Genomic DNA, 23,620 nt, shown 5'->3' with positions numbered 1-23,620 from the left:
GAAGAACCTGGGAATATCAGTGTTTTCTGCTGGCTGGGAGAGTCTGTGGTTCTCTGGTCATTCAGCATGATTCAGGCTGATTTCCATTTACTTTAAAAAGGATCTTCCTTCTGAGGCATTGGGTCCTGCTGGAATTTCTGTCCAGAGGGCACAACCTCAAGTCTCATAGGTGAGAGGAGAGGGATGCGGTACCTTGTTAACCCTGCGCTTCTTTGAGGTATGGAGGGATGCATCTATATTGTTCTGTATAATGGTCTTCCAGATAGAAACGCTATCTCAGTTTTGAGAGTCATCCCTTGATATCACTTATTTTGTAGTGATACAGGACAAGGGAGTCTTGCACAATATAAGAGATAATTGCATGGCCTCTAGGATTTGATCTTTCAGCTTCAAATTACAGATTTACATGTATCTGTGAATGCTCCTTGCTAGGCATGCGCCTTATCCTATGATCTCCCAGTAGAGCTAGTATTCTATTTAAGTTCTCCTTGAAGAGGTATTGTTAATATTCTTTCTTAGCTTATAATGGGTCTCTGGGCTCTGGAGAATAACTTTTTAATCTGCTGACTTTAGAAGTTGGAATACATCATCTCACTTTTGAATTTTCAACCAGGAGGCCATACACCTGATTAAACTGGTTTATAATATATGCTGCAAATCATAAGTGCAACTTTAATACTGTTGTATATATATGCTTATCATGCGTATCCCATAGTTAAATTTGCCTTGGAAATGGCTCACCTGACATGATTCACTGTGTAGCTAGTTTAGATTTTTTTCCCTACTGACAGGTCTAGTTTCTGTCTATGTAGCTCAGTGCACACCAAGGATTTGTCACTCTTTAGACTTCATCCTCGAACGTTTAATATACTGGAGCAATTTTCTTTTATGTGAAACTTGTCCTCTTCCTCAAAGAAGTTTTATTTCTTATATTGCTGGCCCGATTTTCTCTGACTAAAAATACTGAAAAAGTATATATCAAAATTAGAATCCAAGTCCCAAATCACAGCTACATCTCAGGTCTGTAATATTGTTGAGTATCTGCAGCTTTCAAATTACAGACTCCTAACCTAGTAAACAGGGAGTTTAAAAAAAAAAAAAAAAAAAAAGTTGAACTTGAGGTATGATCTTGCATATTAAATGTGTGGGTTTTAATCTCTGAATGATGAAATATTAGGTTGTCTATTCAGAAGTGGTATGCGGATAAACATGGGTTACACAACTGAGAGAGCATTTTAAATTGCTTTTCTGTTCCTTTTGATTCTTCTGACACTTTAGTGCCAGATCTTCAGTTGTTTGTATTGAAGTTCCTCAGTTTTGCTAGCACTTACTTTGCCTGAGCTATATTTGAATTCGGTGTTCAGTGTCAGAAGCACAATTACTTTGTAGCTTAATGGCTTAAAATGTATTTTATAATCACAGTATCAGCATCTTGAGTTGGTATTCCTAGAAAATACTCTCCTAGGATCTAGTTGATCATTTTTTTTTTTATTATTGAGACCAATATTGTATGTTTGCCTGTTATAAAAGGATAGTACAAGAATCAGGTGATTGAGAATATGCTATTTTTAATCCAAAGTTGGTTGTACTCAATATTGAGAAAGCTGCTACTAGGAAAGTTGAAGATATCTTGTCTCTGTGTGATGGAATGCCTCTTCTGGCAGGCGAAGCCTTCTGGGAACAGGTTGATCTTGAGGACTCACTGGAGCCTGTGTGTTGCTGAACGGTTGTCATTGGTTTGTCACGTGATGTAGTTGCAAAGGCTAGGGTAGGTATAGTGTTAGCAAAAGTGAAAAACACAAGTATTGCATTATATGAAAAAATAAACCTTTTGACAATATCTTGAATGTATTTGATAAATACAAAGCTGTTTTTTAAAGTAGAGTTTTGTGACTGCAGAAATTGTTGCTTAGTATACGCATTATTTGCAAATAGAACTGGTTATGTGCACACATTGTGATAAACTGTCTTAATTCTGTTTGCTCTCTTTGCAGGCTGCGGACTTGAGTAAACCAATAGACAAAAGGATATACAAAGGAACACAACCTACATGCCATGACTTCAATCACTTAACAGCCACAGCAGAAAGTGTGTCTCTTCTAGTGGGCTTCTCTGCAGGCCAGGTCCAACTTATAGACCCCATTAAAAAAGAAACTAGCAAATTATTTAATGAGGAAGTAAGTAGAAATCTTAACGTTGTTGCATGCAATGTATTTGTGACAGTAAAGATCCTAGATTCTCAAAGTTCTATAGATGGTTCCGTTTGCCTATATAGCTTATCATTCAGTCACTACCTTTGTTTTTCAGCTGTTTCATTGGCTTGGAATACCTACACAAAAATTCATGAAGGAATCTTTTGAGGTTTAAGATTAAAAATCAGGACTTTACAGTTTGGGTAATACTGTAACTAGAGTTAATGACAGTTAACTGATGGAAAAAAGGTCTACGTCTAAATGTAGACTACATCTAAAATCTAAATGTTGCTGCATGTGCTCTGTAGTCTGTTGTTTCTGAGGCTTCTGGTTCCGAATGAAGAAGAAAACATTTAGGCCCCTATTTAAATAATATATTATGGTCAAAATATTAAATAAGGTAAAAATACCAGTTTTTATGGTCAGGATGTTAACAGCAGAAACTGATTGTATCAAGGATTACTAAGGGCTTGCCTGGGGAAGACTAGGATATCAAGCTGAATGCTGTACAGAAGAAGCTGAAGGCTTATGAGGCCATGTGATGTTCCTGAAAGAACTCTCCATCTGCTTTGTCTGCTGCTGTGCAATAAGGAAAGATAGAAGGGAGTACTATGGGGGGGACTAATGCCAAGTTACAAGACCACTGGCTCTGATTATCTGGTAGTATTGACATTCTTAGAAGACTAAGTGTCTGGATGCTAACAGGGAAAGAAACCTGGTAACTGGTACAACTTTTGACAGCATTTCCTGCAGAGGATAAGCTATGGGAATTTGGGTGATTTGGAGAGGATGATTGGTTTTTGGGGCATGTTTTTTGCTCCTTTTTGTATTTTAATCCAGCTGAAGGTGAATTGTCAGGGGGGTAATAGCAAAGAGCTTTGCAGCTTGGTGGTTTTTTTGTTTTGGTGTTTCAGGGTTTTTTTTGTTTGTTTGCTTGTTTTTGTTTTTTTTTTTTAATTTCAAATCTGGATAAGAACTTTGCAGATGAAGTTAAGCCTTGCTCAGCTTTCAAACTGAGCAAGCATATCTTTCCCACCTCAGGGGGATGTGTTGCCTTGCTGTCTTTGTGCAAAGAAGATTGAAGTATTGTTCTCAATGGGGATGTTTTATAATTAGAACTGTCTAATTCCTCCTCAGCTTTCTAAAAGTAGCTACTTCTAGATCAGAAGAGGGGCGTTCTTCTTTCCTGGCCTTTTCCCACCTGCTCTGTCTCTCTGCTTATGTTGAGTGGGAAATACTGCTGGAGAATCTCTTAATGTCGCACGGAGTACTCTGGTAGAAACCTCTGTATAAGTAGTTGAAATGTTCATTTTAGCATTGTCCTAACACCCCTCCCCCTGCAGTACCGTCCCCCGTCCCCCCCGCCCCCAACCACAACCCATCCCAAACCAAAAAACCCAAAACTTTGTCATTGGTGCAACTTCACCACTGCGAGTGGTAGTCTGGATGTGAACAAGTTACTTGTGTTAAGTACAGCTCTGATTTAATCTTGTATGATAATAGTGTAAAGATTACAAATGGCAGTAGAAATGCTATAAAGAGCTAGAGTTTCGTATCGCAGAGCAGTTCTCACTCTTGTAGCTGAACTATAGTTGCTTTGAGAAAAACTTCTGCTGAAATACTTAACATAAAGGTCCAATGCATGTTTACATGCCTTGATGTTGTTTACTGTCTTTACAGTGTAAAGCTGCGTTGCAGGCTGAGTAGTTCTTGTGGTAGTCCACAAATGATGGAAGCACTGAAGCCGCTTTCAGTTAGACAGTGTTGATTAGACCATAATTACTTCACTGTGGTGGGAATACATCCTTTGACAGTTTGGTGGAAATTAAATGAGATGATCTGTTTTCTACAAAGCTAACATAAGGATTTGCTCAGTGCTACCAAAACTACGCACATGGTAGGCTAGAGTTAAATGACAGATTGTTTCCTACACTGATCTAATCTGCAGTTACAACCAATTCTAAAACTTTTATGTATTTTTAATCTGTCAATTACAGTATTTAAGTTTGCCCTGGATGTGTTTGGAAGTTCTGGCTTGTATCTAAAAGCCATTTCAGAGAAACATCAGTGAGCATTGGTGTTTGAGCCAGTTTGTTTGCTTCAAGATGAAGGTGCCTGTTGGGTTTTGACTATATTTCAAGTTTAGATAATGTTTGAGAATAAACATGTCTTCATAGGCAGAAGGTGGTCTAAATGAGTGTTTACATCTTCCGACAGATTTAGCACTAGTGCTAGAGGTAATAGAATTCACTGCCTGTCCTGTTAGTAATTTGGTGATTCAGGTAGCCCAAAGGTCTGTTTTGACCATCACCTGTGATAAAGCAATCAGCACTTAATCGTATGTGATATATGAAATAACTTACCCTGTTATGACACAGAAGGTTATGTTGAACTTAAAATGAAATAGCCTTAATGCAATCTAACTTGTTGCTCTTCTTTTTTTTTTTTTTTTTAAATTCTGTTGATGTAGAAGACAATAGGGACTTGAAAGGCTGAGATGAGTGATACTATGCAGCTTGTGGCTGCCTACCTAAATCAATCTGTATCAGCAGCGGTACTCCTTCTAGCTGTGTCAGAATTGAATTAGTGATATTTTCTTATTCCCAAAACCAGCCAAGTGTATCTCACAGATTCAGTTGTTTCCAGGTGGTAGTTGGTTATTCTCAAGCTAGCCAATTGAATTATGTTTTTTTCATCTTATTTTTTTATTCCTTTTAAACTAAAGCCTTAAGCTGCATTTTTTTCCTCATAAACTTTTCCTATACCTGCGTTGCCAAAGCTCTTTGTCAGACCTTAATGCATATTCCTTGACTGCCTCAGTTCTTTCACTCCTTTGTGGCCTACGCCTATAATTTTGTCCCTTCAAGTTTGTTCAAAACATGGCCACCAAGGTAGTCTCGCTTGGCTTGTCTTCCTGACTGGTGACTGAAGTTCCTTCACTTACTATTCTGTAACCAGAATAACAGAACATAAGCTCCTTATCCCAGCTACTCCACTGATTTCCATGATACTGCATTCAGTCCAATCTTGTAATGCATCTGCCAGTCATACTGACTTCAGGTCTTGTTTTGTTGTGCTGCAGAAGTGTATGAGGCCACTTGAAATCTTTTAAAGCCTCAAAGTCATAACTTCAGAGTTTTTATCTTCCTGCTGAATTTAAAGCTCTGCTGGTTGAGAAGGGGATGAGTTGTAGTCACTTGCTACATATCAGCTTAAAGTCTCTCTGCATCTTGTCTCTGAGCTAATCTGTTCTCATTGCAGATTGCAATCTTCTGTTTGGAGCCTCCTTGAGGTAAAGATCAGGTTTGCAGGATTTCTGTACAATATTTAAGATCGTGTAGCCCAACATGATCATGGACTTAAACTGCCATTTCTAGTATAAAAGTTGAGCAACTGCTTTTATGAGTAGAGGTTGTATGTCAGGTTGAGCTGCTCTAGTAGAGGAGAGCAAGAAATTTCTCTTTGTTGCCATGTTAGCAGTGGTTTCATAATGAGAAGACTATTGCCTATAGCAAGCCAGCTGGGCTGATGTTCCTTGTCCATATTCTCTTGGTGTGTACCAGGTAACTTTCTGTCTAATATTTCTGATATCATCATTACTGAGACATAAATGATATTTATCAATGAACACATGACAAACTATTTAAAATATTGCAACAGAAGCTAAGAGTATGTTATTTTAAAGCTACTGCATTTGAGGAAAAGTTCCCAGATTAAGTCACATCTCTTGGCTCTTAAGCACAAAATGGCTAATTTAACCAATGAGAAATTACAGAAGAGAGGCTTCCTGGTCTTACACTGAGATTGGCAGCAGCAAAAGTATACACAAAGGTATAATCTAAAATGACCAGGTGCTGCTTTCCAGTGATAGTTACAGTCCCAGAATGGGTAACAGTCAATCTATTATCCATTTAGTTTGGTTTTTTTGGTGATAAGCAGCATAGCAAGGTGTTTTGGGGATTTTTTTTTCCTCTTTGTTTTTTAATGCTCTTGTAACTTGTTCTGGTATTTGCTTAGGCTCTTTGTATTTGCATTCTTGCCTTTTGTGTAGCTCAGCTCCTCTTTCAGCCTATAATCAATCTATGCCAAATACAAATCTTAAATGTGCATGTAAAGAATTACTTGTCTCCAAGTTGCAATTGAGGGATGCCAACTTGGTAAGTTTTAGACGTCCACCAGAACTACACTAGCAAACTCAAGGAGTCAAACTTTTATCTCTCAGTTCTTACAGCATTGAAGACTTTATGATCAGGAATGTTTATTTAATGTCTGTGTTCATTCTTTTGTGATGATAGATTCTTAATTTTGTTTTCTAAAGGAAACTTCTTAATCAGGTGGTAACTGAGAGTATGGACACGTCCTGGGCTAGTGAATGGAAAGTAATTGGAGGGTGGGGATTCCAAGGTGAAGAGTATGTTGTGCCTTTTGAATTCACTGAACCCTGTGCATTTAACTACTAACTTTCCAGCTACGTGATAACAGGGTCACTGCCTATGTAGCTTTTGCTTCCTGAATCAGTAAAAGCTGGTAAAGGCTCTTAAAGCCTCATTTTTTTTCTTCTTTCAGAGGATGGATTTTATCTGTCATTTCAGATAAAACCAGAATCTAATTTTACTGTTGTTGATTTGTAACCTGTTTGCTGTGTAGTACATATGAGTAACTGCCTTTTTTACCTTTAGCTCTTTCTGTGTTTTCTTCATTGTTTCCTTTACATGCTCTTCAACCTACACAGTGAAAAATAAACCTAAGAACACTACCTTTAGATTCATAACAACAGATTGGCTTGATTGAAGTATGTTCTTTGTGGAATGTGACTGGACCGTAATAACCTTTGGTAGCACTTTGTCTAAAAATAATTTCCTCTTTACTGCCTGATAAGGTGATAAGTTTTTTGCAAATACAGTAACACAGCTCCTTTCTAGAAAGCTGAGTTCACTTTGCTTAACTACTGTTCCCCGTCCCCCCAGAAAGCTCAGATTTACAGTTAATCATTAAAACTTTGATTTTCAGACTTTCTGATGTGTATCTTCTTTGTTTTTCACAGAGACTAATAGACAAGTCCAGAGTAACCTGTGTAAAATGGGTGCCAGGCTCGGAAAGCCTTTTCCTAGTAGCTCATTCCAGTGGCAATATGTACTTGTATAACGTGGAGCACACTTGTGGTACCACAGCCCCGCACTACCAGCTACTTAAGCAAGGAGAAAGTTTTGCAGTTCACACTTGCAAGAGTAAATCCACGAGAAACCCTCTGCTTAAATGGACAGTAGGTGAGGGTGCCCTGAATGAATTTGCCTTTTCCCCAGATGGGAAGTTCTTGGCGTGTGTGAGCCAGGATGGTTTTCTTCGCGTGTTTAACTTTGATTCAGTGGAATTGCATGGTACAATGAAAAGCTACTTTGGAGGACTGCTGTGTGTGTGTTGGAGTCCTGATGGGAAATACATAGTGACAGGTGGAGAGGATGACTTGGTAACAGTTTGGTCTTTCGTGGACTGTCGAGTAATAGCGAGAGGCCACGGACATAAATCGTGGGTCAGTGTTGTTGCGTTTGATCCATATACCACTAGTGTAGAAGAGAGTGACCCGATGGAATTTAGCGGAAGTGATGAGGATTTCCAAGACCTTCATTTTGGCAGAGATCGAGCAAATAGTACGCAATCTAGGCTATCCAAAAGGAACTCTACAGACAGTCGTCCAGTAAGTGTTACGTATAGATTTGGTTCAGTAGGCCAGGACACGCAGCTCTGTTTGTGGGATCTTACAGAAGATATCCTCTTCCCCCACCAACCTCTCTCAAGAGCAAGGACACATACAAATGTCATGAATGCCACAAGTCCACCTGCTGGAAGTGGTGGAACTAACCCGGGAAGTAACGGAAACAGTATCACAACACCTGGAAACTCTGTACCCCCTCCTCTTCCACGGTCAAACAGCCTTCCACACTCGGCAGTCTCAAATGCTGGCAGTAAAAGCAGTGTCATGGATGGTGCCATTGCTTCTGGCGTTAGTAAATTTGCAACCTTATCGCTACACGATCGGAAGGAAAGACACCATGAAAAAGATCACAAGAGAAATCATAGCATGGGACATATATCTAGCAAGAGCAGTGACAAACTGAACCTAGTTACTAAAACCAAAACGGACCCAGCTAAAACTTTGGGAACACCTCTCTGTCCCCGAATGGAAGATGTTCCCTTGTTAGAGCCTCTTATCTGTAAAAAGATAGCACATGAAAGACTGACTGTGTTAATTTTTCTTGAAGACTGTATAGTCACTGCTTGTCAGGAGGGATTTATTTGCACATGGGCAAGGCCTGGTAAAGTGGTAAGTTTTAATCCTTAATGCTGCATCAAAGAACTAGAACTCTGAATAGGTAGTTTTCTTGAAATATAAATGAATGTTGAATATAAAATTTCTTTATGCTTAATGTAAAAAAAAAAAAAATCCTCAGAGCCATACTTTTGGATACTGCATGCCATATTTCTGAATGATTTGAAGTGTCTTGGATACAATTATTAAGTATAGTTGCCTTCCAGCAGAAGAAATAAATACTGTGCATCTAAACTATTGATCAGTGTTCTTATACTTAAGCATAACCACAATATGGTGAAAGCTATTTATGTAAAAATTGAAGTAAAACCTGTCAATCACTAAAATAATTATAATCCTTCTGATGTTTTCTACAAAATACAGCACTCCCAATGAGAGCAGCTTATGAAAAGCTGCTGCTTTTAAGTCTAATGAGAAATGTGAGCCTCTGAAAAAATTAAAACCAAAGTGTTTTGTTCCTCCATACTTTTCTGTGGTGGCCTGCCATTAATGTAAAACCACTTCTTATTAAAACGTCAGCCATTTTATGCACAGATTTGTGAGCCCTTTACTGACTGTAGTTTATGCTCTTGAAATTGTGAATCAGTATTATCAAGGAACTCTAATTTTTGATTTATGTATTTGTTAAATTAGAGAAAATGATGCAAGCTTTCTCTAAGCAGTTTCAGTGTTATGTTCCTGTCAGTTTTGTTAGGCAATTTGATCATCGACAAGCTCGTGCTTTTTGATGGCACCTGTTCTATCAGTTGAACCTTCATTAAAATATATTACTAGTTTTAACTCTTGTTGTTAATGCACTTGAACACAGATAAAACTTTATTTTTCTTCTGTCCAGTGTATAGCAAGCTAAATTTTGAATGAAGCTAAACGTGGTGATTATTTTATTAAAAAGTACTTTGTGCTACAATAGCTTTGTTTGCCAGCAACGTTTTAAAGGATTACAGCTATGAAAACATTACCAGAGTTGATGTAGCAAAAAGAACCATTGTTTTTGTGAAAAATTCTGAAAGGGGATGTAGGTTATCACCTGAAGAAAAAGAAATAACCTGGTAATACCTGAATATTGCCACGTTGGGCATCCTAAATGAAAATCTGATGTTCGTTAGGTTTTAACCATTTGGTTCATAAATCTGACTTTTGACGTGGAGGTACTGTATATATTTATATACCACATCTTCATTGCTATAAACTTTCAAGTAAAACTCAATATTTTTTCTTAAAACTGTTTGTATAATGTAAGTTTCTTTGAGATGTTATCAAATTTGTCACAACATAGGTATGTGTAGAGAGCTGTGTCTGCTCTGCATCTGAATGCATATTTAAAGGTTGAATCTAAAACGAAAAATTGTAAACCCTTTTCTGGGGAGAAGGGAGGAGGGTGTTACGTAAAAGTATTTTTTGCCTAAAAACTACAGATCCAGCATTAATTAAAAAAAAAAAAAAAGAAAGAAAAAAGAGCACCCTTCCCAAAACACTAAACTATTTTAAATGTTTGTCCTAAATGAAAATACTAAAGCAGTTATCACTTCTGTGACTCAGTGCAATTCACGTCTTATGAATTAACTTTATACACGTACAGCAGTGCCTCAGATTTCTATTGTAACCTATATTTTCTTTTTGTTCTAAAACTCCATTGCATACTACTAAACACTACACTGTTAAATTTATTTTCAGTGGCCGAGATGGGTTTTGTTAGACTGGGTATAACTTAAATATTTTTGTGTGTTGACTTTGATTTGGAATATGACATTTCAAATATTTCAGAGATAAAGTATGCAGTACCAAAAAATCAGGATTTATGTATTGGCCAATATGGAAAACTTTAATTACAGGTAAGTAATTTTCATGCTGAAGTTATCACTTTCAAAATTAATATATTGCACACTGATGTAAATGCCATATTGTTTAGGAAGTATTTACTTAGAAATTTTCAAATTAATTTGTTTTTCTGATTTCACTTGCATTTCTAGTGAGCTCACTCTGCTGGTAAAAACTAAATTTTGGTGGCATGTTTACAGGGCTTTGATAGGAAAATATTTGTGCCAGAAGGACGTTATAAGCATCCTTTTTGTTTATAGGAAAGCACTTAATTTTATTTAATGAAAATTGTCAAAGTATAAAACACTCATGGTAATGTCTTTCTTACTGGGTTATATACCATTCATTTCTGTTTCGCCAGCTGTTTTATCCTAGGCTATCCCATTACTCTGGGGTTTAAAGCTGCTATTTCTAGTCTTCCTTTTGAAATATGGGTCCCCAAGTGATCTTAAAACTCAGTCACATTGTTCTCTGCCAACTCTAGAGTGAAAGCCTCTGAATCTTGCTGCTTCTTCCATCATTGCCTCAAAAGGCCTTCATTAAATTCATGCCACTGCCAGCCTAAAGAAAGAATTGGATGGAAAACTGAAGCAGGCTTGCAGTGTCTAATGTAATTGCCATTGAGCCAGTGCTACCCTTTCCCTCATTTTCAGTAGCCGTCAAAAGACGCGCTGGGTAATTGGACGGTGTATGACAAATGCTCTTCACTTTTCTGGCTGGGCTGGTGCTGCCCTTAGTGGAAAAAAATCCAGAAAGGTCTCTTCAGCCGTGATCCTTATGATAGCTGATAGGCTGTACAGTGCTTACAGAGTGTCCTGACTGTTTATAAACCTTCAAAATTACTACTTCAGTGTATACATAATCATACCTTGAGCTTCCTCACTGGATATACCATTCTTGCATTGCACTTCCAGAACTGTTGTACTAACTCCTAATGAGAGTGAGGTCAAGTGAATGGCAAAATGCAGTAAGAAAGAAGTTGAATGATGCTCAGGATTCATTAGTTTCAATTTTTTACTCTCACTTTTTCTTAGCCTGTTCCTGAGGAAGAAGGTTCAGGGTGGTGAGAAAAATAGGTTGCCTTAACAAGAGTGTGAACTTTCTTCCCAACATGGTGACAGATACCTGTCTCCTCTCCCCCCGCTGTCTTTCCCAGCCCCTGATGGGAAACCTAAATGGGACTATAGAATGGTTGTATTGATCTGAAAATGCAGAAAAAGAGTTTTAAAGGAACCAAGGTAAACTTAACATGTTTTTTTTATAGCTACTTCAAAAAGAATTACAGGACCTGCAGAAGCAATTAAAAAAAAAAAAAAAAAAAAGACAAAAACCAAAAAACCACTCCCCCCCCCCCCCCAACCAAAGTGGTACCTCGACATGCAAAACAAGTTTTCACAGAACTTAGTGGTCAGAGAAACTATATGATTTCTGTGTCTGATTTTAGAATTAACTATTGACCGTCTTGTACAGTGACTCCATTTTATCTAAGCAAAAGTTGCGGATGAGTTGTTTCCCTGTAAGAAAGCTCAAGGTAAGATTGGCCAGAAGTAGGAGCAGGTGAAATGGCAGTGTATAACCTAGCAAGATAAACATGCTACCATTTTGTAAAACATGCACATGGACTTTATTTATTTGACTTATTGTACAGGAAAACTTAGACTTAAATTATAACATCCTTGAATTTTCTAGTTAACTACAATTGTAGTACAGTATCATGTTTTAGTATGACTTCTGTTTTAGTGAAAGTACTTAAACATTCATGTACTATATTTGAGTGAGATGAGCAGCTATACATACTAATTCTTCCTCAATGGAAAGGAGCATTTCATCATTACAATTGAAGTTCAATTGCTGGTATTTAAGTACTATCAAATAGATTTCTTTCAACGTGATACGGTATCTGTATAAACTTCAGGGATGATTATAGTAAAACTGAAACACAGCTATATGACTTCAGGTTACCATGCTGAAATTTAAAGCTTTCTGTAATGTGCATAATAGCAAAGTTGCACATAGCATACCCGCATTATCAGGGTGAATTTAAACCTAGTACACTGGTGTGATATTTATAGCAAGGTATGTGTGTTTGCGCGCGTGCGTGTGTGAGGAGGTGTGACTAGTGGCTCCAGTAAAGCCAGGAGAGATCATAACCCTGTAAAGGCTTTATGATGAGGATGTTTGGATTAGGAAATAACATGACTTTTACTAAACACTTTTTAGAAAACCCATGTTCTGAATTATCACCTCTTAAAATTTGATTATGTACTTGGAATGACTGTATATGTCTGCCCCTTTAACAACATAAAGCTACTAAATTAATATTTAAAATGCTGGCCTGCTTATGTTACAATAATAAAATTTGTGTCAGTTAATTTACTGTCGATTTACATGTAAAGATTAAACAATATTTTTTTCTGCATTTTATGAATTCTGTATACTGGAGTTTGTTAAAGATTGACATGTTAGGTGATACTGTACAAAATTGTATTGACTACCTTTAGTGAAAATCAAAAGTAAAATTCATATGTATTTCCTTTTTACACTTCCATCTAATTTCTTGACAACTTGAATAAATTTCATAGAGCCTTTCTAACATGAACTATTGTTAATTTAACTGTTGCAATAATTAAGCTTTAAGAAGTATTGTTGGTATATTTATAATTTTAAGATCATGTTTGTTTCATACTGCTTATTTTTAGCTGTTCTATTGTCACTGTTACAGCTGAAGAACTTTACTAAATACTTGACATTACAAAATAACTTGCTGGGGTTGTCCTCTGTATACTGATGTTAAATAAAAATGTGTGATTGAACTGTAAATGTAGATAACTTTCAATAGTCCTTTCCACGTTTGAGTTTTAATTTATCTTGCAGTCCTTAGGTGGTCTTATGCTATCATACTGTGCTGAACACATGGCCAAAATGAAAGCTGTTAACTTGCCATATTTTAAAGTAAGAAGTTGATCGCATCCTGTAACCTGCTCTGAGTAAATGTTTCACTTCATCTCAAGATGATGCATACATTTCGATGTTTAAATCTTGCTGATAAGGTCATGTCTCATGATATTTATTTTTTTTTTTTAGGACTAGAGTAATATGAAATAGAATACTTATCAAACCACTTATCAAACTTGTTTAAACTCAGATTCAGTAAAACACGGACACGGATGTATCTAGATTCTCTCCGCCTGCCTGTCAGATAGGAGCTGGGGCAGAGCGTTGTCGGTCCTTCTAGGACTCTACAGGAGCTCTTTCCTCTGCGGACTCTGGTGCAGGGTATGTTCTTTAGTCCAGCTTTAGATCTCGACATTTTACCTAATGAGTGCTGAATTTACAGCCTTGAGGCTATGGCTTGCTCAGGTGATTCAAGCATTTTCTTCCTAGAGAAACTGTGGCTAGTCTAGAACTAAACTCGTCTGAACTAGAACTAAACTAGTCTAAAACTTTGGCTGCAGAATTTCTTGGAACCAATTTAGGCGACGACTTAAGATGTTGCCCTTCCGTCTGAGTGGACTAGGGATTGTGTCACCCTCGCAGCAGTGGTTCTGTGTTAACCGATGAAGGAGCCAAACAAATGATATTTACCAAAGTGTTTCAAAGGCACTTTTGAGAATTTTCAGTGAAAAAGTTAGTTACTTTGGGCCCAGTCTAACTGAGGTAGGACGCTGTTTGTCTCTTAGGTGAAAATACTCTGTAGACTAAAGCTGAGGAAATCGTCTTATGTGAGCTTGAGGACTTAGGAACAGGTGCCAATGGAGGAACAAAATGAAATCTGTCCTGAAAGCTTCTGGGAACATCCAGTTACACCAAATGATGCAAGAACTGTTTGGTCAAACCAGTTTCTCAACCGTCAGCGTGAGCATGAAACAAATCTAACTTCCACAGGTTCTGTGGTCATGGAAGATACTTTGGCAAAAGATGTCTTGGAACGTGAAAGTGTCGCCTTGCTTGTCTTTATTTAATAGTGTTACACAAACTTCTCAAGGAAATAACTTGTATGATCGCATTATTTCCTGGTTTTTGAAGTTAGATTTTAGGTAGGTGCTGATCAACCTTATCAAATTCATTTCACTCATTTCTTCTCCTGCAAAGATCACATTTGCTTTACAGCTAACCCAGATGGGGTTGCCCTAAGTCACATGCTTTTCCCTGAGGTTTTCCCTGGTTTATCTCAATTTCATTATTTTCTAATCTGAAAATTTTAAACCTTACAGACTTTTGTAGTTTGAAGAAGCTAGAGAAACAACCGTTCCTACGCATGTGAGCCCTTACTACCTAAATGAAGCGTAGGGTCCTATTGCTCGAGCCAAATCGGGTTTCTGCTGGCAAAAGACACTTGTGCTTTTCCCAGCACACAAGTAGTTGCATCTTAAATTATTTTTTTTTTCTCTTGGACATGCATATCTTCCATTTGCCAATCATATACTGTCTTGAAGTAATCTTGCCTAATACCACTAGGCAGATTTTTAGTTAGTCTTAGCCTGCTGCTTTTCTAGCAGCCTTGGCTTCTCGTTGACAATGAGTAAAATGGTGATACACCTCTGTTTGGAGAAAAACTCCTTTATGTACACAGAAGAGAAGCTGCAAGTGAAACCTCCTTGATGCTGCTATGTGCTTTTACAAGATCTGGTGTCAAGTGGTTTAAGCATTTATACTTTTCTGTAATGCTACTAGAACAAAGGGGAAAAAAAAAAGGGCAAACGGAAGACAGTATATTTAAAACTCTGTTTAGTGAACATCTAGACTGTGTAAAGCTAGGTATCAGCTTTGCTCTATCCCCCGAAATCCCATACGAAATGTTTCTGTAGTGTGTTATGTGAATGTTCAGCATGTGCTTCCGTGAACATTCTCAATTAATTTTATGACTCCATTAGAGATTAATACCTGATTTAGTGAGTATATGCAGCTCAGAGACTTATGCTAATAAATGCTGATTAATTTGGATAAGAAACTGTTGGAGATTTTGTTCATGCAAATCTTAAAACCAATTTAGCTGATTTGACTACAGAATTTTAAGCAAATGTGAAAAATCTCGTTCCGTTTTGGCATATTATTATTGCTCCAATACTGTATTGGACCGTGGGCTCTTTTGTCAAGCAAAGGTCTCGGTCCAGATTACTTCAAATTACTCCAGGAATATCCCAGTTCTGGGCAAGAATAAACTAACCATGGAATATTCTTCAAATAATAAATTTCAATTATTTCATATACTGGCAATAGCAGAAAGGGTTTAACAAATCAATGCCATTTTTGTATGGGCCTTCATTAATTCAGCCTTTTTTTTAATAGGTTTAATTGAATTAGTATAGGACCAATTAAAACCAATTAAACCCAAAAGGGGTTTGATTTTTTTGTTTTTAACATTGGTTGGTTGTTACATTGGACCCTTTCCTTTGGTTTTTTTTTCTACCTGTCAGTCTCAAAACAGCAGGTAGGAAGGAGGTGCGGAGTTGTGAGAGCCGCAGGTTACCCCGCGCCGGCTGAGCTCCGTTCCTGGGGAGCGCCCGTGTCCCGGGCCGAGGCTGCGCGCTGTGCGGCAGCACATCGACCGTAACTCCCCGTGTCCTGCTCCCGTGTCCAAACTTGCAGTTTAGTCGCTAGATTAGGGAAACTACGTACAATTGCGTCTTTGGCTCCCGTTAGTCCTGTTCTAATTTACATCGAGTCCCCATCCCTGGGGGTTTTTGAAAGCCATGTAGATGTGGTGCTTAGGGACATGGTTTAGTGGTGGACTTGGCAGTGCTGGGTTAACGGTTGGACTTGATGATCTTAAGGGTCTTTTCCAACCTTAATGATTCTATGATTCCACATGAAGAAAATATTAACTCCGTAGTTACTGATGGCTTTTTTTTTTCTACTTAGTGGTATCTTCCTGGTTTCTTTCTTTTTAAATACAGCAATGATGTGCTGATCTTCCATAGAACTAGTTTCTGTTGTGAAACCTTATGTTCTGTATCTTTGGAAAAAAACGGAAACTTTTGGCTGGAGCATATGTGGAGCTTTTTAAAAAAAATACCCCCCCTGCAATCTCATTAATTGTGAGATGGGTTACTCCTAACACTGCTGCAGGTCCCTCTGAACAGCCCACAGCTCTGAGTGCCATGAACCTCGGGTGGAAGTGACCTTACTGATCGTATGTGTTACGGCTTTTCATTCCTACCCATGCAAGCCTATTTCTACCAAATACGCAAAGTCCTGTGTGTTTTGGGAAGTCGGAGAATGCAGAGATAAACACGGCGTAGCCCTGCCAGCCAGCGCGGAAACAGTTTGTGTTCGATACTCTCGCGTTGCTGATTGACACTAAGAGAAGCGACAGTGATCTCTGCAAAAGCAGCGCGTTTCGGCCGCGGGGCGCTCCGTTAAGGCGGCAGGTGATGCAGCACCTACGTGGAGGACCCTCCCTGGGGCTGAGATGAAGATTGTTTTATCAAATTCCTGGCTTGGGTCTCATAACTGTTCCATTTCCCACCCCCGCTAGACCCCCACGCTGACAAAATAATACTACTAATAAAAGGCTACATTTATTTTCAAAGTTTCTTTGAACAGTCTTTTAATTTGTTTCTGCCGCTTGCTCAGCGTGATGTTAGTTCTTAAACTTCAAGCTGATGCACTGCACCGCGCGGCAGAGGGGCAGCTGTCGCACCTCGCTCTGCGCCTTCTGTCACGCTGCGAGCCGCGCAGCTTTGCTCTTGCACTGAGAAGTTGCTGCAGCTTTTGTTCTGTCTTTTGCCACCCGGTTGACTGGACTGGGTGGTTTAATCACAAAAACCACTGTGGTCTAATTTCTTTAGTCTTTCTTTACAGGCAGGAGCTTTCTGTAATTTTTTTTTTTTTAATAACCTTATCTGCCATATTATTTCCAGAGAATGCAATTACAAATATTCTAGTCTCACGCCCTTTGTATTGCAGATCAGACTTTTTATAGGGTAACTTTTGTATCAAAACTGTAACTTTTTTTGAGCCCTCACTTGCTTTTCTGATGTGGCTTTCTAAAGCTTCCTATGTTACACCCAACATTAACTTCTTAAATGGCCTCGCTTGAAAGGCTCTGATGCAAGGGCAAAATTCTATAGAATCTTTTCCGTCACTCGGGACCCACCGAGAACGTTCACTGCTTCGGTAAAACTTCCGTGCCTAAAAACCAAATTCTTATTCTTGCTTTTCTTGTGCGAGCATCTAAGGTCTAAGATGTCTTCTGAAATTAAGTACTTGGAAGAACTCACAAAATTCCTGATCTCTGTCGCAGAGGTGAAGCTCTGGAAATGCCATCGTAGGCTGGTCGAGTTTTAAGGCAGTACTTGCGAAGTTTTTGACCTGTCTGACTGCAGTAGCACAAGGATGATAGTGATCTTGCGATTCTTTCTGCTTTGGTGTTCCTCTGCCTTGCCTGCTCAAAGCTGCAGAATTAATTCAGAGCAAGGATTAAACGTAAGGAGTTCCCAGTATTCACTTACTCAGAGCTACCTGCTGAGGGGCTCCTTGCTCCTGGTCTTGGCACTTGAATTCCCGAGTGTCTGGTAGTTCACGGGGAACAAGGCACCACACGGCGTTTCAGTCTGTGCCGCCTCTTTCTAGAGGGGTTGTAGGAAAATGAATGACTCTTCGTTTTATTTCCTGACAATTGCTTGCATTACAGTGTAAACCTGATATTAGAATAGAGCTTATTTCTCTTCATCTGTATAGCATGGTTATGAGCCTGTTGAAAAAGACTTTGTATTATGCCATCCGTAGTACTTCCTGTGTGCTTATAAAGCACGTATTTGCATATGAACAGTTTGGATCAGTGATTTATTGAAGACTGAAAACAATACCTTTGGACGTCTTTTTCCAGGGTACTTGACCGTTGCTTAGTGGATGTAATCTTCTGGCAAGACAGGCCTTCCAGTTGCTGCTGGGTTTAATAGACTTCCGAAGGACGCTTCGGTAACGAGCCATAGAGTTCTGATTCATCCTCGTCTCTTTTGAACAAAACTTTCTTGGTAAAAATTTGCAGAAGTGCTTCCATTGTTTGCTCTAAAATTCTGCCTTTTTTCACCATCTATTCCTTAACTAATAACTAGGAAACTTTTGTTCTCTTCTCCTGAAATATGCAGTATCTTTGCACATCCTGAATGTCCAAGATTAAAGACCAACCCACTTCAGTCTACCTCAACAGCGTTTGAATCGGATATCCACTACACCAACAAGCGAAAGTGTTCTAGTTCCCGCAGAGGCACCACATTAAGCGCCACATAATTTATGATATATAAATGTAATATAAAATGCGTGCACGTGTGTATACACACACGCGTGTGCGCACACTGGCTGCTAGAAATCCTACAGATGTATATATGTCTGAACTGGTAGATTGGATGTTTTTTAAAAGGAAGGGCTATGGTTTTAGTAGAAACTTGATGCCTTGAATCCAGGCAGCGCAGCCCTCCTTCCACCTCTTCTGTCTGTGGTCGGGGGTTTCGTCCGTCAGTCACGACCTTTCCGCGCTTGGATCCGAGCAAGAAAGAGCTCCTGTAGATTCTGGAGGTGGGACCTAATCCTACATTGTGTGCTAATGGCTGCCTGAGCCTGTCTAGTTTGATGGATCTGAGTCACAGGATCTTAATTTTGAGGTAAGAACCTAAGCTGGTAGCTGTTCGGAGGAGTTGCTGAAAGTGCGTTTATCATGCCTACGTGGTAAGGCGTTGCACCATGATGCTCACTGGTGGGCTTCCAGCCGAGCTGCCGCTGTGCTCCTCAGCCTGCTGGCACACGTTGTAACTAAATAAAGACCTTGCAAGACAACTACATAGTATTTTGATATCAAGCTTTTCCTAAGTCAGTCATGTATAGAGTTACTTTTATGCGAATGATTAAAAAGGGGCTACTATACCTAAATCTGAAATGGCACCCGTCCATTGCGGTCCGTCTGTAAGGTATCGCTGCCTTAATCCGCAACAGTAGCCTCTGGCCAGCCGGGGGTGCCGCGCGGTCGCGGGACCGCGGCCGAAGCGAAGTCAGTCTCCTTTGATTTGAATGGCGGCGATGTAGTTAAAGGAGCTGGTGAACAAGTTTTCCCGAATGCAAGCTTAAATTGTAATGGGAAATCTTTACTGAACTCTCGCGCAGTGTTTCATTCTCTTTTAAAATTACCAAATAAATATTTGGTTAGATAATCTATTTTTCTATTCAAAGCTTGTAATATTCAATAGCATATGAGAGATTGAGCGTTTCCCTGTATCAGGTTAGGTGTCAAACTTGTTAAGATTGGAATAGGTTGGTTTGTTGCTACCCTAATAAAATGCTGATCGCTTTTTTGGCGTACGATTTTTTAAAGTTTCACAGTTCACGATGACTCAAAACGCAAGGTGGATTAAATCAGATGCTGGGATCGGATTCATCGCGTGCCACAAACGCACGCGCTTTCTTACTTGCTGAAAGCTCTTTGTGCGCTGCTCGGCTGGCGCAGCGGGGCTGCGGTTCTTTGGTAGGAAAGCAGGTGCTGATGCCTAAAGTACGCGAGCGGCGGTAAAAACAAATTGTGCTCATTTTTAGCTTCAGGCTAAGAACTTTATAAAATTACTGTCAGGTTCTCTTGCTGGATTAATGTAAACTGCTTTGTTTGCAGGGTTTATTGTCATCCCAAAACCAGGCCAATTCTCCAAGTGGAACTGTAGTATAGCCATCACACTACTGCTAGCAAATCCCTGAACACAGGACAAGAAGTAATGACAGTGGAACCAGGAGCTGTTCTTCAGGCAAAGAGCATCACAAATTATAACGTGGCAGAGTGTAAACATGGAATTATGTGAATCACATAGTAATTTGCAAAGGAATAATGTAATGAGTTCTTACTACAGCTAATACTGCTAGGCTGCTCACCCAAGGAAGAGTTGTCATTTAAAAAAAAAATTTAAAAAAGCTTCCTTTGGTGCTGCAGGAAAAAATAGCAACATTTTTGGTTTTCTTTATACTTTTCAAGTCCAGTGTAATTTAATCTCTCTCTATAAATATATAAATAAAAGATATATATATATATATATAGTGTAAAATAAAGTATGTTTCTTAAATCCAAGTAAGTTCAATGGGTAAACTAGTACGTCACCATTGTTTATTTTGCACTGATTTTTTTAACCGGAGATGGCCAGCAGACAGCCTGGAATGCACTCATGGCAAAGGAAAGTCATTACTTTCGGGCTTCAAAATGTTATTCAGGAAGATGGATGCTGCAATCATAGATTTTTAAAACAAAATTGTTTTGCACTTAAATAGTTTAATGCTAATAGAGAATTACTTTAAAATTGGTGTCCAGACACCAGAAAAACTATGTTGTGGAGAAAAGATCCTTTGTATCTATTAAACATTTATTTTAATATTGTTGTTTCCAACTGCAATCGGCTCTGTATTATATGTATAAATAATGTAATTCAGTGATGGGGGAGGGGAGTAATGGATCATTACACTAGAAATTCATTCATTTAAGAAAGTGATATTTCTAATTCAGAAAATACATATTAAACTATATTGAATATGCATTTTTGTTTACTTTCTGTTCAAATTCAATCACTTTTGATGTAATCAATCCTTTGTTGAATTAAATGTTTGGTACAGAAATACCATCTAAACCTTGTAGAACAAATTCCTTTCAAAAATATCATCTAGAACATTGCTTCATATTTAATATAGTTGAATTTCAATTAGGAAAGTGAAGTAACATTGTTCTATTCTCGTCCCTAATGGTTTAAATCTCTAAATACATCACGCAGCAGAAGCCCTGCAGACAGACAGCTTTGCGGGGTAAGGATTTTGTCACACAGTGAGGATTTTGATCAGATATCCCGCATATTTGTCTTGGGAGTTGTGAAGGGAAAGATCCAGCAGCAGCAGATGCACGCGCTTTCTGACTTGGCAGCCTAAAATTAGGTCAACATATTGGAGTAGATGCGTTTCTGAGACAACTTGTTTGTCTTAAATCAGGCATCTCATTTATAATTCAACGCTCTTAAACTGTTAAGTGTTACGGAGATAGACATATCCACGTATTTGTATAGTTTAATGCTGCTTCATTACTTTTAATGCTGCTGCGTTATTTTTAATCAGTCAGCAACAGAACACTTAGATTGTTTTCAATAGTTCTTGCAAAGATTAACCCCCCCAAGAGATGTTGCTCCGTGTCAAGCCCCAGAGCGAGAGAAGACAGAAGTATCCGCCGCATCTTTCCCTTTATGCTGTGCAGGGATATTCACCCTTCGGCCTTCGCTGAGCCTGGCGGCGGGGCGGGAGGGAGGCCGAGGCCGAGGGCACGCAGTAACGCCCGTCCTGCGCTCCCAACAATAAAGCTGGGGAGACTTTTTTAAATTGCAAGTAAACTTTAGACGTTTCAGGCATGAGAAGTTAATTTTTTTTCAGGAAATGAATGAAAATGTGGGGAGAAACAACTGCAGTAGCTACTTGTCACTAGGTCTTATTCTTGTCACGCAGCTAGCCTGTAGAGAACTGCCAGATACATTCACAAGCTGGCATTTAGATTGTCTACTGTATTAAAGATGGAGCTGTACTTTACAATTCTTATCTACTTACATTCTTCTAAAATATGAGGAATGGGGAAAATACTGAAACTGAGCAGGATTATTGTTCAGAAGTTTTGTTTTATTAACATAGTGGGTTTAACTGTTAAAATACAGATAAACCTCGTCACTGAAAACTAGTGTAGTTATCTCCCTCTGGACTTCTTTTATTTATAAAAGTGCTTCATACGGTCCGAGTCAAAATGAAACAGTTGAGAAAATACGTCATGACTTTAAAAGATTTGTTTTCCTTCAGCTGGAAAACCACAAAACCAGCACGGAAAGGACCGTGGCAGCCAACACTGGGGTAATAGGAGCAGCTACTTCCATAGCTGTTTGCAGAGTCCGGCCCTGCTACAGATGATAGTTAAACAGCGTGCAAGGAGCGTGTGTGGTTTTTCTTTTTTCAGCCTCTCCTTTACTATTGGGCAATCATCTTGAAGCTTGAACTGCCCATCCCACCCTTTATTCCATATGGAAGAACAATATTTTAGGAAGAAAAGGGATACTAATAACTTACCTGGAAAGAACTTAGAGTTTTCTACTATAGATACAGCTCTTAATAAATAACTTTTTCCTACTATGTTAAAAAAAAAAATGTAAAGGTGAGTGGAACGCAGATCATCCCGCTATGGAATTTTAGCTGGAAGAATGAGGGCAGAAACAATACTTGCCAGTCTGTAGTTTAGTAACAATAAAGCAGGCGGGAAAACACAAGTTTGCCTACTAATCCAACAGCCAGGGAAGCGTACGTTGTCCCCAGAAGTGCAACAGCAAAAAACGTGTTATGAAATAAATACCCGCGAAGCGCCGTATGTGCCAAACTGTGTAAGATCCACTTGAGAGCGTAAAATAAATGAAGAAAACATACCAATGTGGTCCTTCACTTAAAATTTCCAATTTTCATAGCAGAAATGATCTGCTGAATGTGAAATTGCCTTTTTCATTACACCAGCCTGACAGCCCCAGACAGAGAGTACGTGAGAGAGAATGACTGGTAACGTACAAGATATTACTCTGATAGCCTCTTCTCTCCAAGTTAAAACTTACCAAAGATTCTGACTTCATCTTTTTCAGAAAAGCAACCATTTTCCTGGTGTATGAATAATACCTACCTGATAGATTAATTATAGAAGCAAACAGTTGCAATAACACTTTTGAAAACAGGAAAGTATCTTGTGCATAAACGATCTGAGGGAATTTTTTTTTTTAGTTGAAATGTTGAAATATTTAAACTTCAGCATCTGTGGTTTGAGGTTTCCAGAAAAAGATTATGGGAAGCTACCAATACAATCACCGTATCTCCATCAGGAACAGACTCGTGATAATATGAGCCTTGGCCTCCTGTATAATGCCGGGTAAGAGAGCTCCGAGTCTGAATGATCAGTCAAGGCTGGGTAGCAGGATCTGTCCTTTCTTTTTTTTAATTTTCTAAGAAATTAATACCTGCGGAGAGCAAGATCCCTCAGATACAATGTTACCTATTTTTAGACCATCATTTTTACTGCTGCACACCATGCTCAACTCCAAATACGTGAGGGCCAAGCAACTCAGCATCCTGCTCTCTGGAAAAACCACTGGAGAAGCTCATGGCACCTTTGGCGCGGAGTTCCAAAGGTAGAAGTGGGAGGTTACTGTTACACTGTGTTGCCCGTAGAGCTGCAGTCCTCAATTCCTTTCCTAAGTTTAGCATCACACCTTTCTTTTTTTTTTTTTACATATATATATATATATATAAAAAT

General features: G+C 38.7%; 1 protein-coding gene across 18 annotated transcripts in view; it reads left to right on the top strand.

Moving 5' to 3' along the window:
• Positions 1–23,545, top strand: part of WDR20 (WD repeat domain 20) — a 50,184-nt gene extending 26,639 nt beyond the window's left edge. For 2 of the 18 annotated variants that reach the window (XM_082318478.1, XM_082318482.1), the window contains exons 2-4: positions 1,995–2,177; positions 7,237–8,514; positions 13,213–19,933. In XM_082318478.1, coding sequence (XP_082174604.1) covers positions 1,995–2,177; positions 7,237–8,514; positions 13,213–13,302 — 1,551 coding nt within the window. In that variant the 3' untranslated portion in view covers positions 13,303–19,933. The other 16 variants (XR_014228904.1, XR_014228906.1, XR_014228907.1 and 13 more) reach the window with 16 other exon arrangements.
• The last annotated feature ends 75 nt before the right edge of the window (positions 23,546–23,620 follow it).

The sequence above is a fragment of the Platalea leucorodia genome (genome assembly GCF_965183815.1).
Source record: "Platalea leucorodia genome assembly, chromosome: 7".
NCBI classification, from domain to species: domain Eukaryota; kingdom Metazoa; phylum Chordata; class Aves; order Pelecaniformes; family Threskiornithidae; genus Platalea; species Platalea leucorodia.
This window is presented reverse-complemented; position numbering and strand designations above follow the sequence as displayed.